The sequence below is a fragment of the Symsagittifera roscoffensis genome, chromosome 8, assembly GCF_963678635.1.
Source record: "Symsagittifera roscoffensis chromosome 8, txSymRosc1.1, whole genome shotgun sequence".
NCBI classification, from domain to species: Eukaryota; Metazoa; Xenacoelomorpha; order Acoela; family Convolutidae; genus Symsagittifera; species Symsagittifera roscoffensis.
Genome location: NC_087069.1, coordinates 19,645,311 through 19,668,746, shown reverse-complemented (window position 1 = coordinate 19,668,746; position 23,436 = coordinate 19,645,311). Strand labels below are relative to the sequence as shown.

At 36.3% G+C, this 23,436-nt stretch overlaps 1 protein-coding gene across 1 annotated transcript; it reads left to right on the top strand.

The window, feature by feature from the left end:
• Positions 1-242: 242 nt before the first annotated feature.
• LOC134852872 (dolichyl-diphosphooligosaccharide--protein glycosyltransferase subunit STT3A-like) lies at positions 243-22,938 on the top strand. The gene is made up of 11 exons (XM_063868711.1): positions 243-356; positions 431-491; positions 558-679; positions 6,407-6,552; positions 6,847-7,395; positions 8,067-8,300; positions 9,797-9,938; positions 10,332-10,573; positions 18,095-18,300; positions 20,461-20,663; positions 21,839-22,938. The coding sequence occupies exons 4-11, from the start codon at positions 6,412-6,414 to the stop codon at positions 21,988-21,990; spliced, it is 1,869 nt and encodes a 622-aa protein (XP_063724781.1). The 5' UTR covers positions 243-356; positions 431-491; positions 558-679; positions 6,407-6,411; the 3' UTR covers positions 21,991-22,938.
• Positions 22,939-23,436: the final 498 nt, after the last annotated feature.

Below are 23,436 nucleotides of genomic sequence, written 5' to 3'. Positions count from 1 at the left end.
ACCGACTGGCACACTTTGCCTCTGCGTTGAAAAATTGTAAAGTATCATCGAAATGACTTTTTGTCTAAATGAGTCATTATCTCAGCTCAACTACTATTGGAAAGTTAATAATTTCCTAGTCTATAAGTTTCCTAGCTTTTTAACTGGACAACTTGAAGAACGATGCCTCGTGTTATTTTTCTGTTGTTGAATTTTTTTCCTAGAATGAATTTCATGCAGCTCATCGATGAATTTTCAGATCATGGAGTTGTTGGATAGTATCGGTGGTAAACTACCGGTTGGAACGTCCAAATTTTCCTTTGCAAAGCAGGAATCGTTGCTCAAACTACTGATTCTATCAATTGCAGGAGTTCTTGGTGAGTGTGTCAACGTTATTTTCATATATTTGTTATACTGAGTTTTCAACGTTTAATGGTTTTTTTTGTTGTAGCCTTTTCAGTTCGATTGTTTGCCGTTATCAGATTTGAAAGTGTTATTCACGAGTTTGATCCGTAAGTGTTGTAAAAAATCTCTTATCAAAACTGTGTACAATTTATCACGGCTTTCACCTTTTTCAGATACTTCAATTATCGAACAACGAAGTTTTTGTCAAATGAAGGTTTCTATGAATTCTTGGATTGGTTCGACGATACAGCTTGGTATCCTCTTGGCAGAATTATTGGTGGAACGATATATCCAGGTAAGACGGGTTCAACAGATCTTCGGTACTATTAGAATACATTTCACTTTACATAATCAGTGATATAAGCGTGCCTTAATTTGTCAGTTTTAGTGAAATTGAGAGGAGAGTGAAAGTGTCGCTAGAAATTTTTAATTGACATATTAAGTTAAACTAAATACATCATCAAAATATATGCGACCTGGCAGATCGTTTTTTCTTCGATCTTTAATATTAGAGCATATTCTGATGATGATGAATAAATCGAAACGCGTCAAACTTTGATGTTTTTTTTTGCTAAAGCTCATTATGTGTCAACGGCACAGTTAGGATTCCTTGGGATTCAAATTAAGTTAGGAAGTTAAAGCGAACAATTTTTTTGTGAGAAACCGTAAGATATTTTTGGTGGAGATGTCGTTTGGTCCATATCGTACACTCCCTCTCCCCCTGGGGTGCCTCTGGGTAGACGCCACACCCCTCCTTCGATTCCAGTAACTGAAACCTCAAGTGATTCTGGTAGCAGTAAGAGTTACGTTGAAGCACCAATCCGTCAAACGGGGATTTCTTTTGAAAACGGTGCTATGGTCTCTGAATAATTTTTCTTCCATGAGGGGACACCACAGCGAGAGACGGGTATATATTTCATAGTCGAGGTTGCGTCGACACAGGTCCACGGGAGCGAGCTCAACGGATGTGCTTGATTGTTAGTCCAAGCTAAGAAAAGCATAGGTTTTAACTGAATTGGACCGAAGGGAGAGAGTAGTGAAAATAGAAGTGTTTCGGGGACATCTTAAGGAGTGGGTGGTGTCGTGTGGGGTTTTGAAGCATTTAGGACGTTCGTTGGGGAAACTTAGGTCAAGGCTCTTAAGGTACGAATTGAGTAAAGTTGAATAGCTGGAGGGTAATTGAGCGAAGCTTGACCAAATCTCTAGACTGAGTGAAAGTTTAATTGAAGAAATTATATGGCATTTTCAGTGAGTAGTTTAGACACAGGGATAGTTTCAATGTAATCAAAAACCGCTCGTGTGAGAGGCAGTTTCAATTATCTGTCTTCCCGGGTGATCGTTCATGTGACAGCAAAATGATAATTTGGATGAGAGTAAAATCTGGGGTGTGCAAAGAAAGCATGTATCATTTGATATGTAAATGGTATATTTAGGTCATTTTTGTGCATGTAGTTATGGCTGCATTCTGGGCCGTTAGTAGTTTTTGAATCGAGGAAGTGCTAATTGCATGTGACACGCTGTGGTGTCGTATTTAGGAGTCTTTCCTTCTTTCGACCCCAGTTGGTGCCGTTGAGTTTTTTTTACTGAGCTTCGCTGCTTTCCTTTTGTTGCTTTGGTTTTACCGTGTGGGAAATACTTTAGGATTTGATCTTAGTTGGTCCCAAGAATTTTTAAAAAATTTTCCAGGGGTAGGAAGTTTTTCTGGATTTTAACTTGGGCGTGAGTTTTGTAGTCATTGAATTCAGCCGAGAAGACGGCTACTGATTACCTGCAGGGAGAGAATTGTAAGTTGATAAAGAAAGTATATAGACTAGGAATGTCGAGATCTGGTAAAGTGTAATCCTCTGTTGATTAATTAGTCATTACTTGTCGAAAGTTGAAAAAATATTGCGGTGCAAAGTTTTTTTTCGAGTTTTTTTCGTATTTCTGCTTAGTTTTTGTTGCAGCCATGTTTTTACCTCAAGGCAAGGTCACAGAAGTAACTTTTTATTATCAAGTCCATTTTGCTTCATTCTGATTCTAGAAAATAACGGAAAGTTTAGACCAAAAAATGAAGATTAAGGTGTTTTTTCTCTACTCTTGTGAGAAGCAACAGTTTTGCAACTGGGTACTTTGTTCACAGAATCCGCACATGAAAATATAACCTTTGTTTTATCTGCTTTGTTTCAAATTCAAATTGATGGAGAATTTGGCTCAGTGGTAACACCCATAATGATACAAGAAAGCCGGGGAATCCGATTCTAGTCGGGACCTGTTTTTTTTTGCAAACTGGAATTTTTAGGCTGTTTTAGACTATCGTCTGTCTGCTTGTTTTTATCGGATTAGTTCGGCAGAAAGGTCTTTTTCGAAGGATCGGCTTCTTTCTAGCATTCCAAAGGCACCTCTATTTTTTGCAGAACCTGCACCTGCATTAGTTTGGTGCCCCGGTTGCTGTAGTCGTCCACGACACTGTGGTGCCTCTTCGCGCATTGTTTCGTTTACCTGGTTTTATGGCGAAATATCCTTTGTTTCGACCACTGTCGAAGAGTGGGAAGAAACAATGGCGTGTAGTCCTTTTTTCAAGCTAATTTCGTCTGCCGCAAGGAAAGCTCGAAGGGTCAAATTTGGCATCATATTAAAGCTCTTTTGGTCGTGAACAGGTTTGAGAAGTAATTTCAAAACTTCTCGCAGTGTCGAGAAAAAATGGTCTGCTTTCTTTCGAGAAAAAATGGTCTGCTTTCTTTCGATTTTCAGACCACATCGCCCAAATTTTGGCGAGGCCGATTTCCTCATTTTGCTTAAACTATAAGAAGATAATTCTTTCAGCTATTTTTATTTCTCATTCTTACGGTTTTTTTAAACTAATTCAGTCACTTGTTTCTAAAAAAAATTAGACATAGGAAAAAATTTAATTCTTGAACTATTATAGTCGGAACATTTTGCGCGAGTTGCACAGCAACCTGTTATCCATGATTTTTAGTTATCTGTTTATGTTCTTTTAATGATCTTTATGCGAAGCATTTAGCTCTCTGACTGATTCTCATCAAAGGGTTTTAATGAAGTTCGTGTCAGTCGTCCTGTTCGCTTAAAATTACCAATGATTATCCCTGCAATTAGCAAAAATATTTCATTCTGGTACTGCACTCTTTACTGCGAAAACTTTTTTTCTCTGAATCCGTACATAAAATTACTTATTCCATATTGATTCATGATAAATTCAGACATGTCAAATAATGTTTAATGTCTGATTTGCTCATTTGGCTATGAGGTACGGCTCATGTTTGAGTTGTCAAAGGTATAGACTTTGAATTCGGGTGGCTCCTGCGCTTTTTGAGACCTGGAAAATTTCTGCTTATAAACCTCATATTGCGGCCTTTCATGTGTCTGCTATTTTTTTGTCGGCTTTTTTCCACAGCACGCACTTTTACTGTAGGTTCGGCTAATTATCCTGATCAAGAAAGCTTTTTATAACGCTCCTGTTGGTACAGGTAATTACACTGGCGATAAGGTTAACAACTAGTTTAACAAAATCAGTTGAATCATTTCTGCAGCAACCAAACATGATCAATCTCTTGAAAAATCAAATTTAACCAATGGCTGAGTACTAGTTACTACATGGTAGTTTCAACGGGGACTTGAAACTTTTTAAAGTTTTTAACATAGTAAGTTTTTTTTCGGCTCAACTGGTGTCTGCTCAAAGGTTGTCCGCCTTGTTTCCGATTCCTAAGTTTTGTCCAGTTGCTTATTGGAATTTCAAATGTCTTGCTTGGCATGTTTGCCCAGATTTCCTGTTTGATAAAAACAGGTATTATGAAAAGATAAGGGTGTTTATATTTTATTTTTTTTGAAGGCTTTGGAAAATTTTAATCTTTTTTGCAATAGATTGTTTTTCCCCTAAAAAACTTTCTGTTGTATTTCAAAAAAGGGGATACATAGAAAGACCTGCATACTCTTTTGGTCTCTTTTTGCTTTCCCCTTTTGTCTACAGCCTTCGAAAACGTCTGTGGGGGGAATATTTGACCGATATTTTGTTTCGTTTTCTCAAAAACTAGCCTACCAAATCTGGTATTTAGGTTTAATGGTCACAACGGAGTTGAAAAGCTCCCCTCTATAAGCGGTTATGCTCCAATTTTTTTTGCCCATTAAATTATGGGCCTCGGAATAGTCAAGTTTTTGATTTTTTTGACCGTTTTTAAAATCTTTTTCAAATTTTTCTGAGACTAACCTCCCAAACCTGAGTTTGCGGGTTCAACCGAGACAGCGGGTAGAAGGAAGCTCACCTGCTTTAGCGGTACCTTTTACAATTTTTTACACAAAAAGTTATCGTCCTCGGAAAAGTCAATTTTTTGATTTTTTGAGCGTTTTTTTTCCAAAGTTTGTTGAATTTAACCAAAAAATACAGTTCTATACCTGAAATTTTGGGTTCATTCCAAAGAACGTGTTGTGCGAAGATCCTTTGCATATGCGACTACGCCTATATTTTTTTTATACAAAACAAATAATGGCCCTCGGCAAAGTCAAAATTTTGATTTTTTATTGTTTACTGAAACATTTTGACTTCTCTCGAGAACTACTCGACCATAACTACGTTTTTGGGTTCAATCGAAATAGCAGGTTGGTTAAATTTCTTCTACATAAGTGGCTACGCCTAATTTTTTTTTAAATTAAAAGTTATGATTCTAGGAATTGTCAACTCTCTGATTTGTTGAACGTTTTTGGTCTTATCGATAACTTTCCCACCAAAACTGATATCATAGGTTTAATCGACCGAACATGTTGCTGGAAGCTTAATTTTATAATTTGCTAAGCCCAGTTTCCGCTGGAAAAAAATATGGCCTTTAAACAAGTGAATGTTTTTTTTTTAAATTGGACAGTTTTTTTTTAAATTGGACGACTCGAAAATTACTTGTCAATTCTCAGGTTCAGTGTTCAATCGACAAATACGATTTCGGTTATCTTCCCTAATTTACCGGCCAGGACCTGATTTTAGCTGAAAAAAGTCACCGATTTTTGAATTTTGACTATTTCATAGAAACTTGAATTTTTGTTTAATTACCCTTTCAAATCTGAGATGTAAATCGGAAAAAGCGGTTGCGCGATTTTTTCCTGCAGAAGTGGCTACCACTTATTTTTTTGTAAGATAAAGGATAAGTCTTTGGGAAAATTCCAAAATCTCAAAAAATTTCACTCTTATCACTTTGTTGAGAAACAACGACTGTTTTGGGCAGTCTAATTTTTGAAATTACACATTTCGTCCCGCATCTGTATAACAAAATTTAAAAAAATGTTAAATGATTACCTCCAGCTTTCGCTGAGCCCTAGGTGTCCTTTCAGAGACATACTAAAATTTTGGTTCACCTAGTTTTTTTCAACATTTTGATTTTTTTTCGACTCATACTTTTTATGATAGTTGTATCGCAAGTGAGGTGAAGCTCCTTTTCGCCTCTGTGTTGAAGTTCGGAAACGTGTAACATGGAAGCGTTTTCTCTTTAACTTTTTTTCACTCGAAAGTTTACTCGGTTTAAATGTATTCGGTGCTTAGGACGCCTAAAAACTTCGCGTTTCAACTTTGAAATAAAGTTTTTAATGCGTCGGAACAGGCGTCCAACCAAATTGTGTTTCTGCTGTCTCATTTTTAGTTGATCAGCTCTTAGCTTTGGGTTTCTTCAATCTTTCGTCATACTATCAACTTCTTGTGCATGAGATTCCCAGTGATTCTAATTGAATGCTTTTGAGTTCGTTCTGACTAAAAACGTCTCTGTGATTGTGTCATCTTTTTTGTCTTTTGATTGTGTGTGTTCTTCGCATATGCAAGCTAAATTTTAAGGAATAATTTATCAATTGGCACTCATTTTTTATTGGAATATTGGGTGCTTGCTGTTTTTTATTTGGATGTGAATGAAGTAAGAGAAATATCGAAGAAAATATTTTTAAAATTGGAAAACTTGAAAACAAGTGGTTTTGATTTGTTGAGAAATTAATCAAGTATATTATAAGTTGTAACCGTGCGTGTTTTTTTTGATGCGATGCTAACCGTGTTTAGGCCTGATGGTGACATCTTCCTTAATCTACTATCTGTTGAATGGATTGAATCTCACAGTTGATGTGAGGGAAGTGTGCGTGTTCTTAGCCCCTGTCTTTTCATCATTCACTGTCGTAGTAGCATACCACTTCGGAAAAGAGGCTCATGTGAGTACTTGTGGCTTCAAATGAACGAGAAAGAACCAATTGTTCGTTTTAAAAAGTAACTAGCGATGAGAGCAAAAAGATGTGTAATTATGTTTTCGTACGAAACAGGTATGCAAAATAAAAAGCACTCTAGTTACAACTTTTGGGTGAACTTCAATTAAGTTCGAATGATTTGAAAGTGATCAATAGATAACATTAATTAGGTTATTAGAATATGAAAAACAATATTTCTTCACCAATATATTTTTTCGATGAATCGAAAAAAAACAGTTGGAAATAATGAGAATGTTCTAGAATACTGCAGCTGGTCTAGTGGCTTCAGCCTTGATGTCCACAGTGCCTGGTTATATATCCAGATCAGTGGCAGGATCCTACGACAATGAGGGAATCGCAATCTTCTGTATGATGCTAACATACACCCTCTGGCTCAAATCAGTCAAGACTGGATCCATGTTCTGGAGTGTAATGTGTTCTCTGGCTTACTTTTACATGGTTTCGTCTTGGGGTGGTTATGTCTTCCTCATCAACTTGATTCCTCTGCATGTGCTAGTCCTCATGATTACTGGAAGATTCTCTCATAGAGTATACGTTGCATATACTACAGTGTATTGTCTGGGAACCCTATTTTCAATGCAGATTCCATTTGTTGGATTCCAACCTGTTGAAACTAGTGAGCATATGGCGGCTTTTGGAGTTTTCGGACTGTGTCAGATTTATGCGTTTGTGGAGTATCTAAGAGCTAGACTGAAGCCGGATGATTTCTTTACATTAGTCAAGTTTTTCTTGATTATTAGCGTGGGAGGAGCAGTAACTGGAGCATCGATTCTGCAGTTCCTGGGAAAGGTATGCGGTATTGCTTTCAAAGAGATATATTGATATTTTTCATATGTCGATATTCGATTTACTTAATTCTTGAAAAATAACAACCATAAGTAATACGTGAATATGAGAAAGTAATACATGAAGTACATTTCTGAGAACATGACACGTAGATACTTATGGAAAATGCATACTAGCGAGAGAAAATAGAACAAGTATCAAGCTGTTTTAAATCTTAGAAATGAGAATTTGCAGCTGGAAAAAAATATTTAATTTTGGTATAGGCTGGATTTATCCTATTAAAAACGTAGTGATTTCTCTTTGATCTCCACCATAAATTTATTCCATTATTTGTTGTATACGTAATAATAGTTGTTTTTAAATTGACTGTTCAGGAATTGTTTTAATTAACGTTTCAATTTTATACTTGCGTTATTAAAATGTTACAAATAAAAAGAAACGGGATCGCTTTAGCTGTTCATACTCCCCTGATTGCAAAACGGAAATTCCTATTTTCTTACAATATTTTCTTCAGCTGAACTGTTGAATTCACACTTTTCATGAGTGTAATTTATTTATTATGAATTAAACCTTAAAAGTTATAATTAGTTCTTTCCTACATGCTGTATAGGGTAGGGATTTGATGAGTAGATCGGATAAAACTTTTCCTTAAAAATGAGTTTTTTTTGTTCCAGATCGCCCCTTGGACCGGCAGATTCTACTCGCTCCTGGACCCCTCCTATGCCAAGAACAACATCCCAATCATAGCCTCAGTGTCAGAACACCAGCCGACAGCCTGGTCCTCCTTCTATTTTGATCTCCACTTGCTCGTCATCATGTTCCCAGTGGGCATGTACTACTGTTTCAATAAACTCACAGAGCAGAATATATTCGTGATTATGTACGGCATAACCAGCATCTATTTTGCGGTGAGTTCAGAACATTGGCTTATTTGATGAGTATAGCCACTCTGTTTAGGAATAAATTGTATGATTAACAGGATAAGCACAGATCACAGCTACCATTTGAAAAAAAAAATAAAAGGAATTTTTTAGCAAGTTCAATGCAAAAGGATTGACCCATAGATTGTCTTTAAGAGGCATAAGTTAACCAATATTATGCTGCAAAGATAAGAAATACAGATAGAAGCGGATTTAGGGAGGGGGGCGTCCAGGGATTCGACCCCCTTCTGACCCAAAGGCGCCAATATATACTAATTTTGAGGGGGAGCGCGCGCCAAAAAACGTGAGTTTTATATCAAAATTTTTCAAAAAGTGCCAAAAAACGGCTTTTTTGACCTGTTTTTTTTTCAAAAATTTGCCTGCGGCGCAGAAAATTTGGCCAAAATAGCATTTTTTTTACTGCTTTAGGAAAGCTCGGAAAATCAATTTGGTCAACCTAAAAAAAGGTCAAGTTTTACGAAAGTTTTTTGAAAATCCGCCCCCCCCCCCCACGAGAAAATCTTAGATCCGCCCCTGAATACAAAGATAGTCCGTCAAGTAAATGGCGGTTCAATTTCATCCGCTGTTCGCTAAATTTATATCAGAATGAAAAGCGAAAATCTTTTCAGAATGAAAAGGTTTCTCAGCTACTTGAAGTTAGCCGAAGTGAAGTCGCCAGAAAAGTTATTACCAAAATGCTTTCGTGTGAGCTTTTCCCGAAAGGCGACAGATAGCATTGTTAAACAATGTCAGTGTTTTTGATGATTTTTCTCTGCTCCTACCAAGTTATTACACTTGTAATTTTGGTTTCTAGATTTTGGGTTTGACTGTTTTTTTGAATCTTTTTGACGCCCAATTTCTAGATTTTGAGTGCAATCGAAATAACAGATTCAAACAAAAATTGGGCATAAGCGGCCATGCCCAATTTTTTTTGACAGTTTTTTGTCAGAGAAATGTTATGCCCGTGGAAAAATCCAATTTCTCAAAAATTTTCACTCGTACTTTTTTTAAGGAGAGAAACAACTAAGGTATCGAACAAAGTCCCATTTAAAAAGTTTTTAAATTACCCATTTCATTCCACATAAGTTGTACAAACTCAAAATATATCGAACAGGCACCAACTTAGCTGGGCTTCTAGTTTTTTTAATCGAGACATACGAAAAATTTGGTTCATATAGTTTTTCAGCATTATTCGTTTTCATGTTTTTGTTGTTTGTTTTGTATCGCAAGTGGTGCGAAGCTCCGCTTTGCCTCTGTGTAAAATACGAAGTCAGTTTGACCAAATATAGCAAACATAGTTTTGTCAAATAAGCGGCACCTTATTAATTATGTGATCTTTCAACGCTAACCCACCAGATATTAAAACGATTTTTTTTTCGTTTAACATGTAATTTTGGTAGGTAATATTAATCCAATTCTTGAAGTTGGGTCTTGGTTTTGAAAAGAGGCACCAGATAATTTCAATAGACGATGTCATATTTAAGGGTGTGATGGTGCGTCTCATGCTAGTCCTAGCGCCAATCATGTGTGTAGTTGGTGGAATCGGAATAAGTTCAATCTTGACTCTCTACATGCGAAACTACATAGAACAAGCCAACAAACAATCTTCCACTTCCAAGTCTTCAGGTACGATACATTATGATAAAACTCGGTTGTCCGATGACTATGGTTCGAACCTAACTCGCAAATTTAATAAAAATGTTCACTTGTGTGCTTTTTTGCTATATCACGAACTAGCATTGGAAATTTCATAGCATCTGTTCTCGTCTTTATTTGTGGCTAGTGTTTGTGATCGACTAAGTGTCCGTGGCTGAGTGGTTAGCGCGTGAGGCTCATAATTGTCGTGTTCTCGCTACTGTTTGCGAAGCACAGCTTCGCTTCTGTGCATTAGTTTACTTCAAATACTTTTTTCTTGCCTTTTTTCTCTTTATTGGCACTTTTAGAGCTACTTTTTTCCGTTTTCATGCTAGTGTTTGCGAAGTTCAGCTTCGCCTCTGTTTTAACCTAAATAAATTTCAGGAAGCAAGAAGTACTCGTCTTACAACGACAGCAGCTACCCGGCCAAGGGTGAAATAGCAGGAGCCGTGATTGCCTTTCTAACTCTCTTCCTATCCATGTATGCAATGCACTGTGTGTGGGTGACGAGTGAAGCCTATTCTAGTCCCTCGATTGTCCTCGGGGCCAAAGGAGGAGACGGAAACAGGATTATATTTGATGACTTCAGAGAGGCATATAGATGGTTGGCCAAGAACACAGCCGAGGTATGATAAATATGAACAAACTCAGATTGACAAAGTTTATTTTAAGGATCAAATGAACTGTTTCGTAAAACTTTTGCATTAACTATTTATTTTCTCTGACAGAGACCAAGCTTTAATGTCGTCCGAAAAGGCAACCTTGCCTGCAAGTTAAGTTCAAAATTGGCAGATTTTTTAAGTTTTGGTAGGAAAAAAAACATCCCCAAATCGTGCGAAAAATATACCCGAATTATAAGTTTTCTCCTCGCCTTTGGATCGGAGAGATGGTGATCTTGGGCTTGAAAAACTATTGGTTATCTTAAGTTATTTAGTGTTTTTTTTTGTAAGTTGAGCCATGGAGTTTAGCGCAAAATACTCCAGAAATCAAAATTTTCCTTTTAAGTTTAAAAGGCTGGACAAAGTTGTTGGGATATTTCCTTGCATCTCTATTCACATCAGAAAGGGTTTAAATTTGATCTATCCTGGTCTTCATACGAGTTTTTTGCACTGACGTTGGCGTGTAAAAGCAACCCAAATAACGTATCTTCAACTATTTTGTGGTTGGTTGGAATAATCATACACATCATATTCTTTTAAAACCCATTTATCTAATATTTTGCACTGAGGTAGTAGAATTTTCGGATCGAAAATTTGTTAGCAGAAATGACACTGGTCATTTCCCTGAGCTTAATCATTACGAGGCCAAACTGTGCATTTTGTGCATTGTAAGCGGATTCCGCAACAAGGACGCTCCCTTTGTTCTTCTTTTGTTCTTTACTTTTCTTTGATCGTTCCGACAAAATTTTAACATGTTTAAAAACTTGTCTCTGGAATCCAGGAACGTACAGACACAAAATTTTGCGCCTATCCAGTGCACAGTTTGGCCTCGTAATGATTTTTTCAGAAATAAATATTCCTCAAGGATCAATTGAGCAAAAGGTTTCTTACCGTTTTTTTTAAAAGTAGATGCACAAAATTCAGACTCTTATATTAGTTGTCATGATGTTTTTTCGTTTTCTTTAAAAGAAAATTCTAAAAATTTGTTCACGCTCAATTTTTTTTTGCGGTTTGACTCGAGATTTCTTTTTAAGTTCAGTTCATTTCCATTGTTAAAAAGATGGTTAACTCCACTATCGAACAGCTAAAATGTAAAGGTCGCGAATTACGTGGCCGACTGCTAGTTTTGAAAAAGGAATTCAATTTTCAGATTTACCAGCGAAAAAAATAACGTTTTGATCCAGTTTTCTCAAACTAGTCTTAAAATTTAAAGAGCTTAAAGGCCATCTTTTTTAAAGAGTCGATGAACGTAGTTCAGACTCTTATATAGGTAGCTATGATTTTCTTGGCGTTTTGTTTTTCAGGAAAAGCCTTGAAGTTTGTTCAGGCTCAAGTTTAGTTTTTCGCAGTTTGAATCGTGATTTATGTTTAAGTTAATTTCATTTTTTTTGTTTACACTTGCAAAGCGAGTGTTTAAGTACGAACCTTCTTTTTTCCAACTAAAGTCGCAAATATTGGCGCCACTTATGGAGCACCTTTACAGTTTTTTCATAGCATGTGCTTTGACATTCCAATAGTAATAAGTTTACGCAGTTGATGCATTTTTAATTCATCAAATGAACCGAAAAAAGGGATTTGTTTCAAACAACATAGCAGTAATAAAAACTCGATTTCAGAAATTTTCTAAATCAATATATCTCAATTTTTTGAAGTGCATATTTTATACATTTTGTGTCTATATGCATTGCGATTTGTTACAGGCAAAATTAGTGTGGATGCCTTCGGTTCGTTATATTCCAAATTATTACTTGCAAAATTGAGTCTATTCGTTTTTTATGTCCTTTTTGCTGCATCGCATTGGCAATTTATTAGCATATGCAGCTGCTTTTATTGTGACTAGTGTTTAGTATTTAAGATTGCGTGGCCAAATGAGTAGTGCGTGAGACGCAAAATCTCCTGATTGCATTAGGTCGCAGATTCGAATCTTACACGTAGCCCAATTTTTGCTAATTCGAGACTGATTTCTACTTCTTATTTCACTTGATAGAGCTGTTTTTTTTATCGTGTTTTCACTAGTGTTAGCGAAGCGCTGCTTCGCCTCTTTGTAAAAGGAAAGCAAGCTCCACTATCGAACATGAAAAGTGTAAAGGTTACGAAAAACGTGATGGGCTTCTAGTTTTGAAAATGGAATTTAATTTTCAGATTTCCCAGTGAAAAAAAAAGTTTTCATACAGTTTTCTCAAGTTGGGTTAATTTTATCATAATAATGTCAATCATAAGTTGTTTAAGAGATTCATAGGGCTTAAAAGGCATCTATCTTTCACTTTGAAATCCGAAAGATGAGATTTTACTGGAGAACCAGTCAGTGTTTTTTTTCTGTTTAAATGCGTTTATTAACCTTGTGATAGCAAGAGTATTGCAACCGGGTACTATTAGACTTTTTCCACGTAGACAACTTTGTCCAAAGGACTCATTGGTCTCCTGGTGGTTACCTTGGTTCATAATGAATTCAAATTTTTTTAGTCCCTCGCACATTTAGACTGGTAATAACGAATACGCCAAGGACGGCAAAGGTCCTGGGTTCGAATCTGACCAGCGTTAGTTCTTTTTCAAACGGTAAATGTTCTGGTTCAAAAAAATTCGGCTCATTATTTGTCTGCTTATGTTTTGTCGGCGTAGTGCCTCATCTAAGAATCGTTTTTTTTAGCTGCAAACATTATCACTGCTGTAAATTTAGCCTTTTAAAAATATGTCCTAATTTTACCAGCTCGGTTAGTTAAAAGTTCACTTTTTCCCTTGTTTTATCGGCTTAAAAAATTTTGGCTTAATTAATATCGACTTAGTGGATTCTTATTGCGTCGTGTCATCCGAAAAAAGTTTCTGTGCCGCCACCCCCACGGGTAAAGACCTCCACCCTTCATGGGTAAAGGAAGCGGGTAAGACCTATGGGGTAGGATTTTGTTGTTCAACCCAAATTTTTGTACCTCAAAAAACCTCGTAAAGATTCAAGTGTGATGTCATAGTAAAGCCTTTTTGGCCTTATTTACGGTTTTCAGAGGAAATCAACGAGCGTTGATTAGAGGCTGACTTCCCCACTAACTTTTTGCGTTTTCGTATCAATTATTACCTCACGTGCAGTTTCTTATCTAATTTAATTGCCTTACTAACTTAGTTAACAACAGTAAGTGAATATTGAAGAAAAAGTAATTTATAATAATATTTTTGACCCTCAATGTTTGTGATTTTTTTCTGTTTGATTTCTCTTATATCATTGTGGCCTGAAGATTCTGTGCTACATGTTTCATTTTGAAAACATCTGTCGATATTTTTTGCCCTTTTTGATGCCCTTCTTTGTACTTTGTGTTATGGCTTGAGCAATCTAAATACTTTTTTGTATTTGTTCTGCAACCAATTTTTATTGACATCAATCAAATCCCGAAACCATCATATGCCGCATCTGTTCAAATGAAGTGATTGTTTTTTTTGTGCTTGGTCGACTATCCGTTTTATTTGTCTGTTCACCTTCTCAGCTCTTGTAGTGCTCCTTGCATCAGCTAAAAATATTACAAAAGACTGAGGCTTTTTAACGGACTGGGTTCTCTTCGACTTTCTTCCATTGTAACCGAATATCGACTTCGCTTTAAAGGACTAAGTCAACTTTTTACAATATTGAGGAATGCAAATGATTGGAGATAACATCAAAAGATAGATCACTGGTTTTCGTTTCATAAGATCCAATTATCTAAGCGTTTTTACCTTTGCGATAAGCAAGGGTTTTCCAACCGGCCACTAGGTCAAATGGTCAAATGGCAAGTTTTATTACTGCTGAATTGATAGCATGGTTGGAGTGGAGTGTACTAACTGCAAATGGACCTTTGGTGAACGTTAGAGTTGCAAAGTATTTTTTTTATCTAAGCCAAAAGTTTTCGGTAGATTTTCGGCACCGAGATCGGTCGGCTTTGTTTCTGTCGGCTTGTTTCCCTAATGTTTTTCATATTTACTCTTGCGAAGCAATGTGCTATAGTACGAACTTTGTTTTTTTGCAACCTAAGTCGGAAATATTGTTGCGACTTTTGTGGCCACTTAAAGCAACGATATTTGCTGCATGGAATTGGAAATACAAAATGGTTTGCAATATGTTGCACGTTTACAGCCTATTGATAACATGTGTTTTGACATTCGAATAGTTATAAGTTTACACAGTTGATGCATTTTTAATTCATCAAGTGAACCGAAGAAAGCTATTTGTTTCAAACAACATAACAATAATAAAATCTCGATTTCAGAAATTTTCTAGCTCAATATATCTCGCAATTTTTTGAAAGGAATGATTCATACATAATGTGGCTTTATGATTTGATATTTATTACATGCAAAATTGTATCTTTTTGTATTTGGTGCTACTTTTGCTGCATCGAATTGGCAATTTATTAGCATATGTAGCTGCGTTATTGGTGGCTAGTTTCCGGGGATTTTAAGCATCCATGGCTGAATGGTTAGCGCGTGAGACTCAAATTTGCTAGATTGCAGATTTTTGGTGATTAGAGTTTTTGCTAAGCCTCGAGTTTTTGCAAATTCGAGGCTTATTTTCTTATGTCACTTGATAGAGCTGCTTTTTGATCGTGTTCTCGCAAGTGTTTGCCGAGCGCAGCTTCGCATCTGTGTAATTTTTTTGTTGATATGAAATGAGAGCAATTGAACACAAAGTTTTTGAAATTGAAATTTAAGAACAGTTGAAAGCAATCTAAATCACTCTTAAGCCTTACGTAAAAAATTTTACCAAAGATGCATGAAATTGTCTTAGTGCTTTTGATTTTTTATTTGGTTTTTTGAAAATATTTTGGGGCTTAAGCTCGTTCATTATACTAGCGAGCAGCGTAGTGTATTAGTATGAACCTTCTTTTTTTCTAACCTAGCTCGCAAATAAAAATGTTCACTGAAAGTGGAATTTATTTTGCTATGAAAGTGGAATTCACTTATTTGGTGGCACTTTTGGTATAATCATGATCTTCAGCATGATAAATTTCATAGCATCTGCTTGCTGCTGTATTTATGGCTAGTGTTTGTGATTCATCAAGCGTCCCTGGCTGAGTTGTTATTGCGTGAGACTTAATATCTAGGTCCCATGTTCGAACCTCAGATGTAGCCGAGTTTTACTAATACTGGCTCGATACTGGTCAGGAGATATTTTTTCTCATAAACTGTGTTTCATTGTGTTTCTGCTGAAGAATTGTTGGCTTTGTTGCAGTTTAGTAGGCTTAGTTTCGATGCTCATTTAACATTTCTGAAAAATTTGGAAAGTTTTTAATAGATCAGTTTTTTTTATCTTTGGCAAAAAAATTTCTGCAGTTTTCAATTGATTAGTTTGTCATCCTATGTATGTGTTACATCTCAACTAGTGCGAAGTTTCGCTTCGCCTGTGTTTGTAAAATTTGTAATCGTGCAGGTGATTCAGGTCCAAATGCTTTTTTGATTTTTTGTTATTTCGAAAATAAGTATTTGAAGTTTTTATTTATTTTTACTTTGTCGGTTCATCTACAAGCAGTGCTAGTCATTCAATTTGGATCGCTAGTGATGCGAAGCTCTGCTTTGCGACTGTCCAAGTTGCGACTACGGTAGTTCAGTTCGAAACTAAAAAAGATACTCACCTAGAAGCCATATCCCCAGACACCTTGTCCTCCAGAAAATCTAGATGATTCATTGCGTCGGATATCTCGTCTCTATCTATGTTTGGTGTGCTTTATAGCATCTGCGATACTTATTTTTCAGCATTGTTGTGAAGTTTGTGCCATAATCCGAAGTGAACAGCTCTGTCTGAAAAAGATTTTCATTTGACTTTCTCATTACCATCGGAGTGAAGAACTATTAAATGTCAATAAACGCAGTGAAGAGCTTACATATAGCTGAATGTAAGGCAATTTGAGCTCCTGAATAAAAAAATTCATACAAATCACAAAAAAGCGTAATTGAGAGTCGATGAACACAATCACTGGTTTTCCACCCTTTTTTGGATTCGAAGGTGTTCAAATGTGCCGTCATGTTTCTTTTTGCCGCTCGTCGTTCTAGTCAGTTTTGGTTGATACCTCTTTTCGTCTTGTTCAAACCTTCGTTATTTTCCAGAGAATGGCAGATACGCTCGACAATAACAAAAATGAAAGTGAGACAAAGTTTGCGTGATTTAGTTTTATTAAGGCTTCTGAGCAGAATAAAAAAGAAATCAAATTTGAAAGACCTTCATCAAAGAAATGTAATTTAAGTTAAAATGAAATTCGATAAGCTTTAAGATGACTAATTTGCATATTTGAAAATTTTGTTATAAAATTAGAAAAAGGTCTTTCTCTTTCTTGAATCGGGTTGAATTTTTCCAACCTGCGTGTTGATTTTTTTGTAACTTTCGTCTGCGTCGGAATTAAAGGTAAGTCCATGAACATCTCAGTGACTGGTAGATATTAGTAATTTTCAGCTCTCGCATTGTTTTCATTGAGCCACATTTGTTATTTTAAAAACTTATAGAACCATACTGAAATTACTCACCTCTTTTTCCAGACATTCGGTGCCAATGTTACTAGCGAATGCCACGATTAAAACCATCAGAAGGAATCGTGGGTACATTTTTGTATTTTTGCGCGTTCAGTTTTTGTCCGGAAAGAAGTTGTGATGATGATTTTTTGAAACGCAAAATTACAGATGCATTTATACCTTGACCCAGTTGGTTGAGTTGTCTATGGTGAATAAGGGTGTGAATAAAAGTGAATAAGGGTGTGAATAAAAGTGAATAAGGGTGTTAAGCCCTCTTGTTCTTATATAAAAGTACATGCCAATTTATTGTCGAAATCACTTGAACGCACAAACATATGCAAGAGACAGTTTTTATCTTTTTCGGTCGAAAACTTAAAGTGAACTCGAAGCGCTGTAAAAGTTCAAATGCTAAGTGTGTTCCGTTATTTCCAATTGTTGTTTAGTGTCAATTTTTTTATTTGTTCTTGGCTTATATGAAATATTTTAAAAACATAAGATCGAACATTTTATGCTACATGCGCAACAACGGCTCACCTTGTTCATAATATCTTATACTTCATATTTGGTTTATTTAAACTAATTAAAATCAAGGTCTCTGGGCAAATATCAAAAGTAGAAAAGTTGTCAATTTTGGGTCTTTCAACACGGTTGTTTATTCCTGGGGCGGATATATGATTTTCTAAATAAAGGAAGAAGAATTCAAAAAAAAATCATCATGGTGACCACACATTTTCTGAGCTTTTCTGAAACGCCCAAAGACGCAAGTTTGTTGTGCAAAAAAGACGTTTCAAAGGGTGGACATTTTCTGTGCAAGTATGTCCAATTCCCGAAAAGCGGGCGGCCCTCTCGTACTAAATCGACTACTGATATTATCATAATTTCCAGTGACGTAATCTTTTCTATAGTACAGGCTCTTGTAGGTCATAATGTTGGCTTTTTGTGTTTGAAAAATATTAAATTGGTTTAAAAGATATTCCTTAAGATATCATAATTTTTTTTGTTACAATGACTTTAAAATTTATGTTTCAGGACTCGAAAGTGATGTCATGGTGGGATTATGGGTATCAAATTACAGCCATGGGCAACCGGACTATTCTAGTGGATAACAACACCTGGAACAACACTCACATATCCAGAGTGGGCCAGGCTATGAGCTCTACTGAGGAACACGCCTATGGCATTATGAGACAACTGGATGTGGATTATGTGCTGGTAGTGTTCGGAGGACTTGTAGGGTAAGTTTGATGCGTCAAATATCTTAAAAAAATCTCAAAATCCAGGTTTGCATGAGAAGTTACAAGTGATAATTTTTTACTCTCCGGTTTCTGCCTACTTCGGATCTTTTTTGTATGATAGTCCGAGTTACCTGGATGGACTCCTCCTGATCCGTTTCCGTAGTTTTAAGGGAGATTGGAATTAATTTTTGTCGCAGGCGACAATTCGTCGCATTGAAAAAAAGCGACAAGTGGCACCGAGCGACTATTCGTAGCAGGCGACAATTATTAGAGGCAAAACTTTTTGATCAGATCAAATGAAAGAGACAGTAGATGCAAATTTAAGCATAAATGAAATTAGAAATCCCACTTGAAAGAAAGGCTCTCAAGTTGTTTTAGTGTTTTGTTGTTTTTGTAGTGCTTTAAGAGCTCAAATAATCGAGATCGCAAATTTTCCTGCCCCCTGTGTCAACAAAGAATTGTTCCAACCCATGTTGTTTTGAAATAATCCACTTAGCCCAATAGGGGCGATTCGTCTTCCTTGCAAGTTTCACTGCATAAAACAGTGCCACCGATTTTAAAATCAAGCTCTCGAATGGGAGCCAGACAGATAAACGATTTCAAGATACGCGTGCTTGTTCATCTTGTCGGTATAATGATGTCAATCCAAGATCGGTGCGAATTGTCGCTTTTTGTAAATGTTTCGAGTTGTCGCTTTTTGTAAATGTTTCGAGTTGTCGCTTGCGATGAACTGTCGCCTCACAGGAGTAGTTAATTCTGAATTGTTCGACTTTCTTGGCAGTCTTATTCATCATCATCATTGCCGCCCTATCCCGTTCAAACGGGGTCGGCGGGGCGCTCCTGAATCTTCGAGCGCCATAGTTTGCGGTCGTGTGCGTCGGCTTCCGTCAGTCCTCGTCTTCTCATTTCCTCGTTCACGTCCTCTATCCATGTCTTTCTTGGTCTTCGTTTGCGTCTTTTTCCAGGGACCTCAAGGAAATACGTTTCTGGGATTGGATTACTATCTTCTCTACGCACGACATGCCCAAACCATCGCAATTTAGATTTTTCAACACAGTCAATAACGGTCTTCTGAATACCAAGTCGGCTCAAAATCGAGTCCGATGGAATGCGATCTAATAAGGTTACTCCACACATCATTCTGGCCATGCGCCTTTCCGTTGAAAAAAAACCTGCGTTTGTGTTCTAATTTGAGTGTCCAAGTTTCACAGGAGTACGTCATCACTGGTCGAACACAAGCACAATAAATAAAACCTCTTTGTTTCATGGACAGTCCCCGTTTCCCGAGTAAAACGCCACCATGGTTATGAAACGCAAACCATGCCTTCTTGATACGCTCGTTTATAGCAATTTCACAGTCTCCAGTAGCATGCAACGTGTGTCCCAAGTAACAAAACTGACTAACACTCTCTAACTCGTCGAAACTGTTACGGGTGCAGGATCACTTACAGCTGGGGTTTGGCATGTAGAACACTGAAAACTCGACTCGTGTTGGGATAAACTTCCTCTAATACCGGTGCAGCGTCCATGTACCCATTTTCTGCAAAGAGTGCACATAATCGAGTTTCTGCCAACTCTAGTTCCACAAACGCCGCAAGCATCGACAGCAGCAATACGGGTGACACTTATTGGCAGTCTTATTCCTCAAGCGGATATCTAATGTCCCAGTCGATTACCAGAATCTCAATTTTTTTGCTTGTTGGAGAGCACGGCCAAGTTTTGGTTAACTATAAGCATTTTATTGATTTTTTTTACTACTATCGTGGTGGATTTCAAGGAAGTTGCTTAACTGCTAAGCAACGACGAAGCTCTTCTCTAAGTTTTGCTTGAGGATAGCAGCCGAGTTACCAATTAAGACTTAATTTTTTCACTTGCTTTGTGCACCTGAATTTGTTGATTTTAACTTCAAACAATAATGTTAAAAACGTGCTATTTTGCTTACTGTTTCGACCATTCAGACCACACGGATTCTGAAAGAAAGTTCAAACTCAAAAAAAAACTTCAAAGTCGAGAAAAACTAGTCTGAAAATTAGACGAAAAATGAAATGCATCATCTAATTTTAGTTTGAACTGCGCCGTCAATTAGTGAAAGATAGACGGTGTTAATTTTTTTTCGGTGGGAAAAAGCAGAAATACCCGAAAGTGTGTTGATTGTTTCAGCTACTCCTCAGACGACATCAACAAGTTCCTGTGGATGGTGAGGATAGGCGGCAACACTGAACTGGGAGCACACATTAAGGAGTCAGACTACTACACGCCCACTGGGGAGTTCAGAGTGGACAGAGAGGGCAGTGGGACTCTGCTGAACTGTATGATGTACAAGATGAGTTACTACAAGTTCGGACAAGTCTACACTGACGGATGTGAGTCTGTATTTTTGGTGCTCTTGTTTGAAGCAATACTAAACGTAACGGGGGTGTGTGGGAGACCGGGAAGCAGACTAGTTTATACTGATGATCCGAGCATCTTTTTTTCTATTTTGAGTAAAATTTTTGTTGTATGCTTAAAAGTCGATAAACGTAGACTCTTATATAGGTCGGGATGTTTTTTTAAGTTGGATTTTTGAAGTTCAGTTCATTTTTTTGTTAAAAGAAAGGTAAACTCTATTACGAAATAAAAAAGAATACTTATCGATCCTGTTTTCTTCTTCAAATTGAGTTACTTTTAACAAGAAATTGTCAATCATAAATTGCTCTTGAAACTCGAAGGGCTTTAAGGCCATCTATTTTATTTTTGTGAAATTCGAAAGTCATTTTTTGCTGTTTACTTGCTTTCATTGACTCTTTTTTCAACTGTCTTTTAGCTATGTTTCTTTTTGAATATATGTAATGTTTGAGTTCATTACAATACATTTCGATGAGAATGTTTCAACAAAAATATGCGTCTATATTATTGCCATTTTTAATCATGAAGGTCCATCACACAGACCAAAGTATACTGAATTTTTTTTGTAACTATAAATGACTTGATTGAGAGTCGATGAACGTAGTTCAGACAATTATATAGGTCGATGATATTTTTTTTTCGTTCTTTTACTTTTACTCAAATTTACTTTTTTGGTTTCTGATTTGTTTTTAAGTTCAGTTCATTTCCTTTGTTAAGAGGAAGGCAAACTACTCTACCGAAGAGCAGAAGTCTACAGGTCACGAAAAACACTAGTGGAATTTAATTTTCAGATTTCACTGCGAAATAAAAAATTTACTTTTTAATCCAGTTTTTCCAAATTCAGTTACTTTTAACAAACAAGTGTCAGGTATTCAAGCATAAATTGTTCTTGAAATTCAAAGGGCTTTTCAAAATCAATCTATTGTTTTTCAGTGAAATTCCAAAATTGAGGTTTTTTCAAAAAACAAGTCAGTATTTTTCTCTGTTTACTTGTTTTGATCGACTCTTTTCCAACTGTCGGTTGGCTATGTTTCATGCTTCATAATGACAGACGTGAAAATTTTCGTCGATTGTTTCAACTGGTATCCCTATCTATTGCTGTACTGGCACAAGGTGATCATAATTTATAACATTTGTTATTTTTTCTCCTTAGCCAAGCCTCCCGGCTACGACCGAGTGCGAGATGTGGAGATAGGGAACAAGGACTTCGAACTGACAGTATTAGACGAAGCATACACCACAGAACACTGGATAGTCCGGATTTACAAGGTCAAAAAGCCAGACAACAGGGGAAACACTTTCTAGACCCGCATCATTGCATCGCAACTGTCAGCCGACCGGAAAGGGGGATAGGGGAGGAGAAGGTTTAATTGAGAGGCAACTATAATGAACTGAGGACCAATATCTGTATAAACAACTTATAAACGAACAGCTAGTTAAGTTCAACTGGGCAGCCAACAGGGGTAGATAAATAACTATGTTGCAGAAAGAGTGTCTTTCAATATTTTGTAACCTTGCTTTGTCAAGAGAAGCGAGCAATTTGGAAACGATTGAATTGGAAATTTTATAGTCGATTAACTAGTTGGTTATTGCTGTTCGAAATACATTGAAGAAAGATGGAGAGTATCATATCATCATAGAAATCCACAAAAAAACGTCGAACCAAAATTTTGATGCCATTTTTAGTTAGAAAGCTGGATAAAGTTTAAACATGCTGAAATTTGTAAAATCATTCAATAAAAGTTGAAGTAGCGATGGTATTGTTCTCAATCATCCTTGTGCTGTTGCGTGCTGGTACTACTTGCGGAAAAATGTGTGATTTATCTTTGAATGTATGTTAATTAATTTCGAAACTCAGTTTTGGGGCCTTTGATGATAAAATTCTTGGTCAATTTATAAAAATATAATTTAAAGACAGCCTAAGCAATCAACCGTACCAAACCCTTAACTTTAGCAAACCACAAGTTCAAATCAGAATTTCTTTACTGTGTTCTTCGTTTTATATTAGTGTGAATAAGTGTGATTTGCAACGGTTGAGCTAATGTTCATGTACTTAGTGTATGTTGATAATTATCTAACCATTGGATAAACGTAAATTGTAAACTTTGTCGGTGATGATAACAGATATGTGATAAAAATTATTGGACCTTGGTTGATTGTTAACTGATAATAATACTGATATTTTGTTCAGGCTGTATTGTATTTCCTTATGCTGTAAAAACCTTCAATTTTTCATTCATGATCATTCTGCGCTTAATACTGTTGTATATTTATGTTGTACTAAAGGCAAAATATTTTGTAAGGTTAAAACAATAATTGGATTTTTTTGGGGTATAATGATTAGCTTACCATGATTTTTCTAAACCAAGGCGAGTTTTACAAATTATTTCAGTTTCATTGAAACTTAATGTTTAAAAGGTTACCGTTTTTTTGGAATGCCTTCTTTGCGGGGAGTTTTATCACTCTCAATTACCTTTCAATTCATTTGCTAAAATAAACGAAAGTTTTGATATCCAATATCGAAAAGCATTTGCCGCTAGTTAACACGATATGCATTGTTTTCGAAACACATTTACCAAATTAATCCCTGGGAATAAACAAAATGATGTTGTTTTGTTTCAATAAAAAAATTAAAAGGTTTGTGAAATAAGAGGGCTTTATTGTATCATCTATCCATACTGTATTTAAATGCGTGTGACATATCTCGCAATGCTTAAACATATTAATTTTCGCATGTTTAACGAAAGAATT

Bases quoted from the DNA above. Each gene is read 5' to 3' on its own strand.
- LOC134852872 (XM_063868711.1), top strand. From the start codon at position 6,412: ATGGTGACATCTTCCTTAATCTACTATCTGTTGAATGGATTGAATCTC. The intron at 9,939-10,331 runs GTACGATACATT...AATAAATTTCAG, and splicing joins TTCCACTTCCAAGTCTTCAG to GAAGCAAGAAGTACTCGTCT. The intron at 18,301-20,460 runs GTAAGTTTGATG...TGATTGTTTCAG, and splicing joins GTGTTCGGAGGACTTGTAGG to CTACTCCTCAGACGACATCA.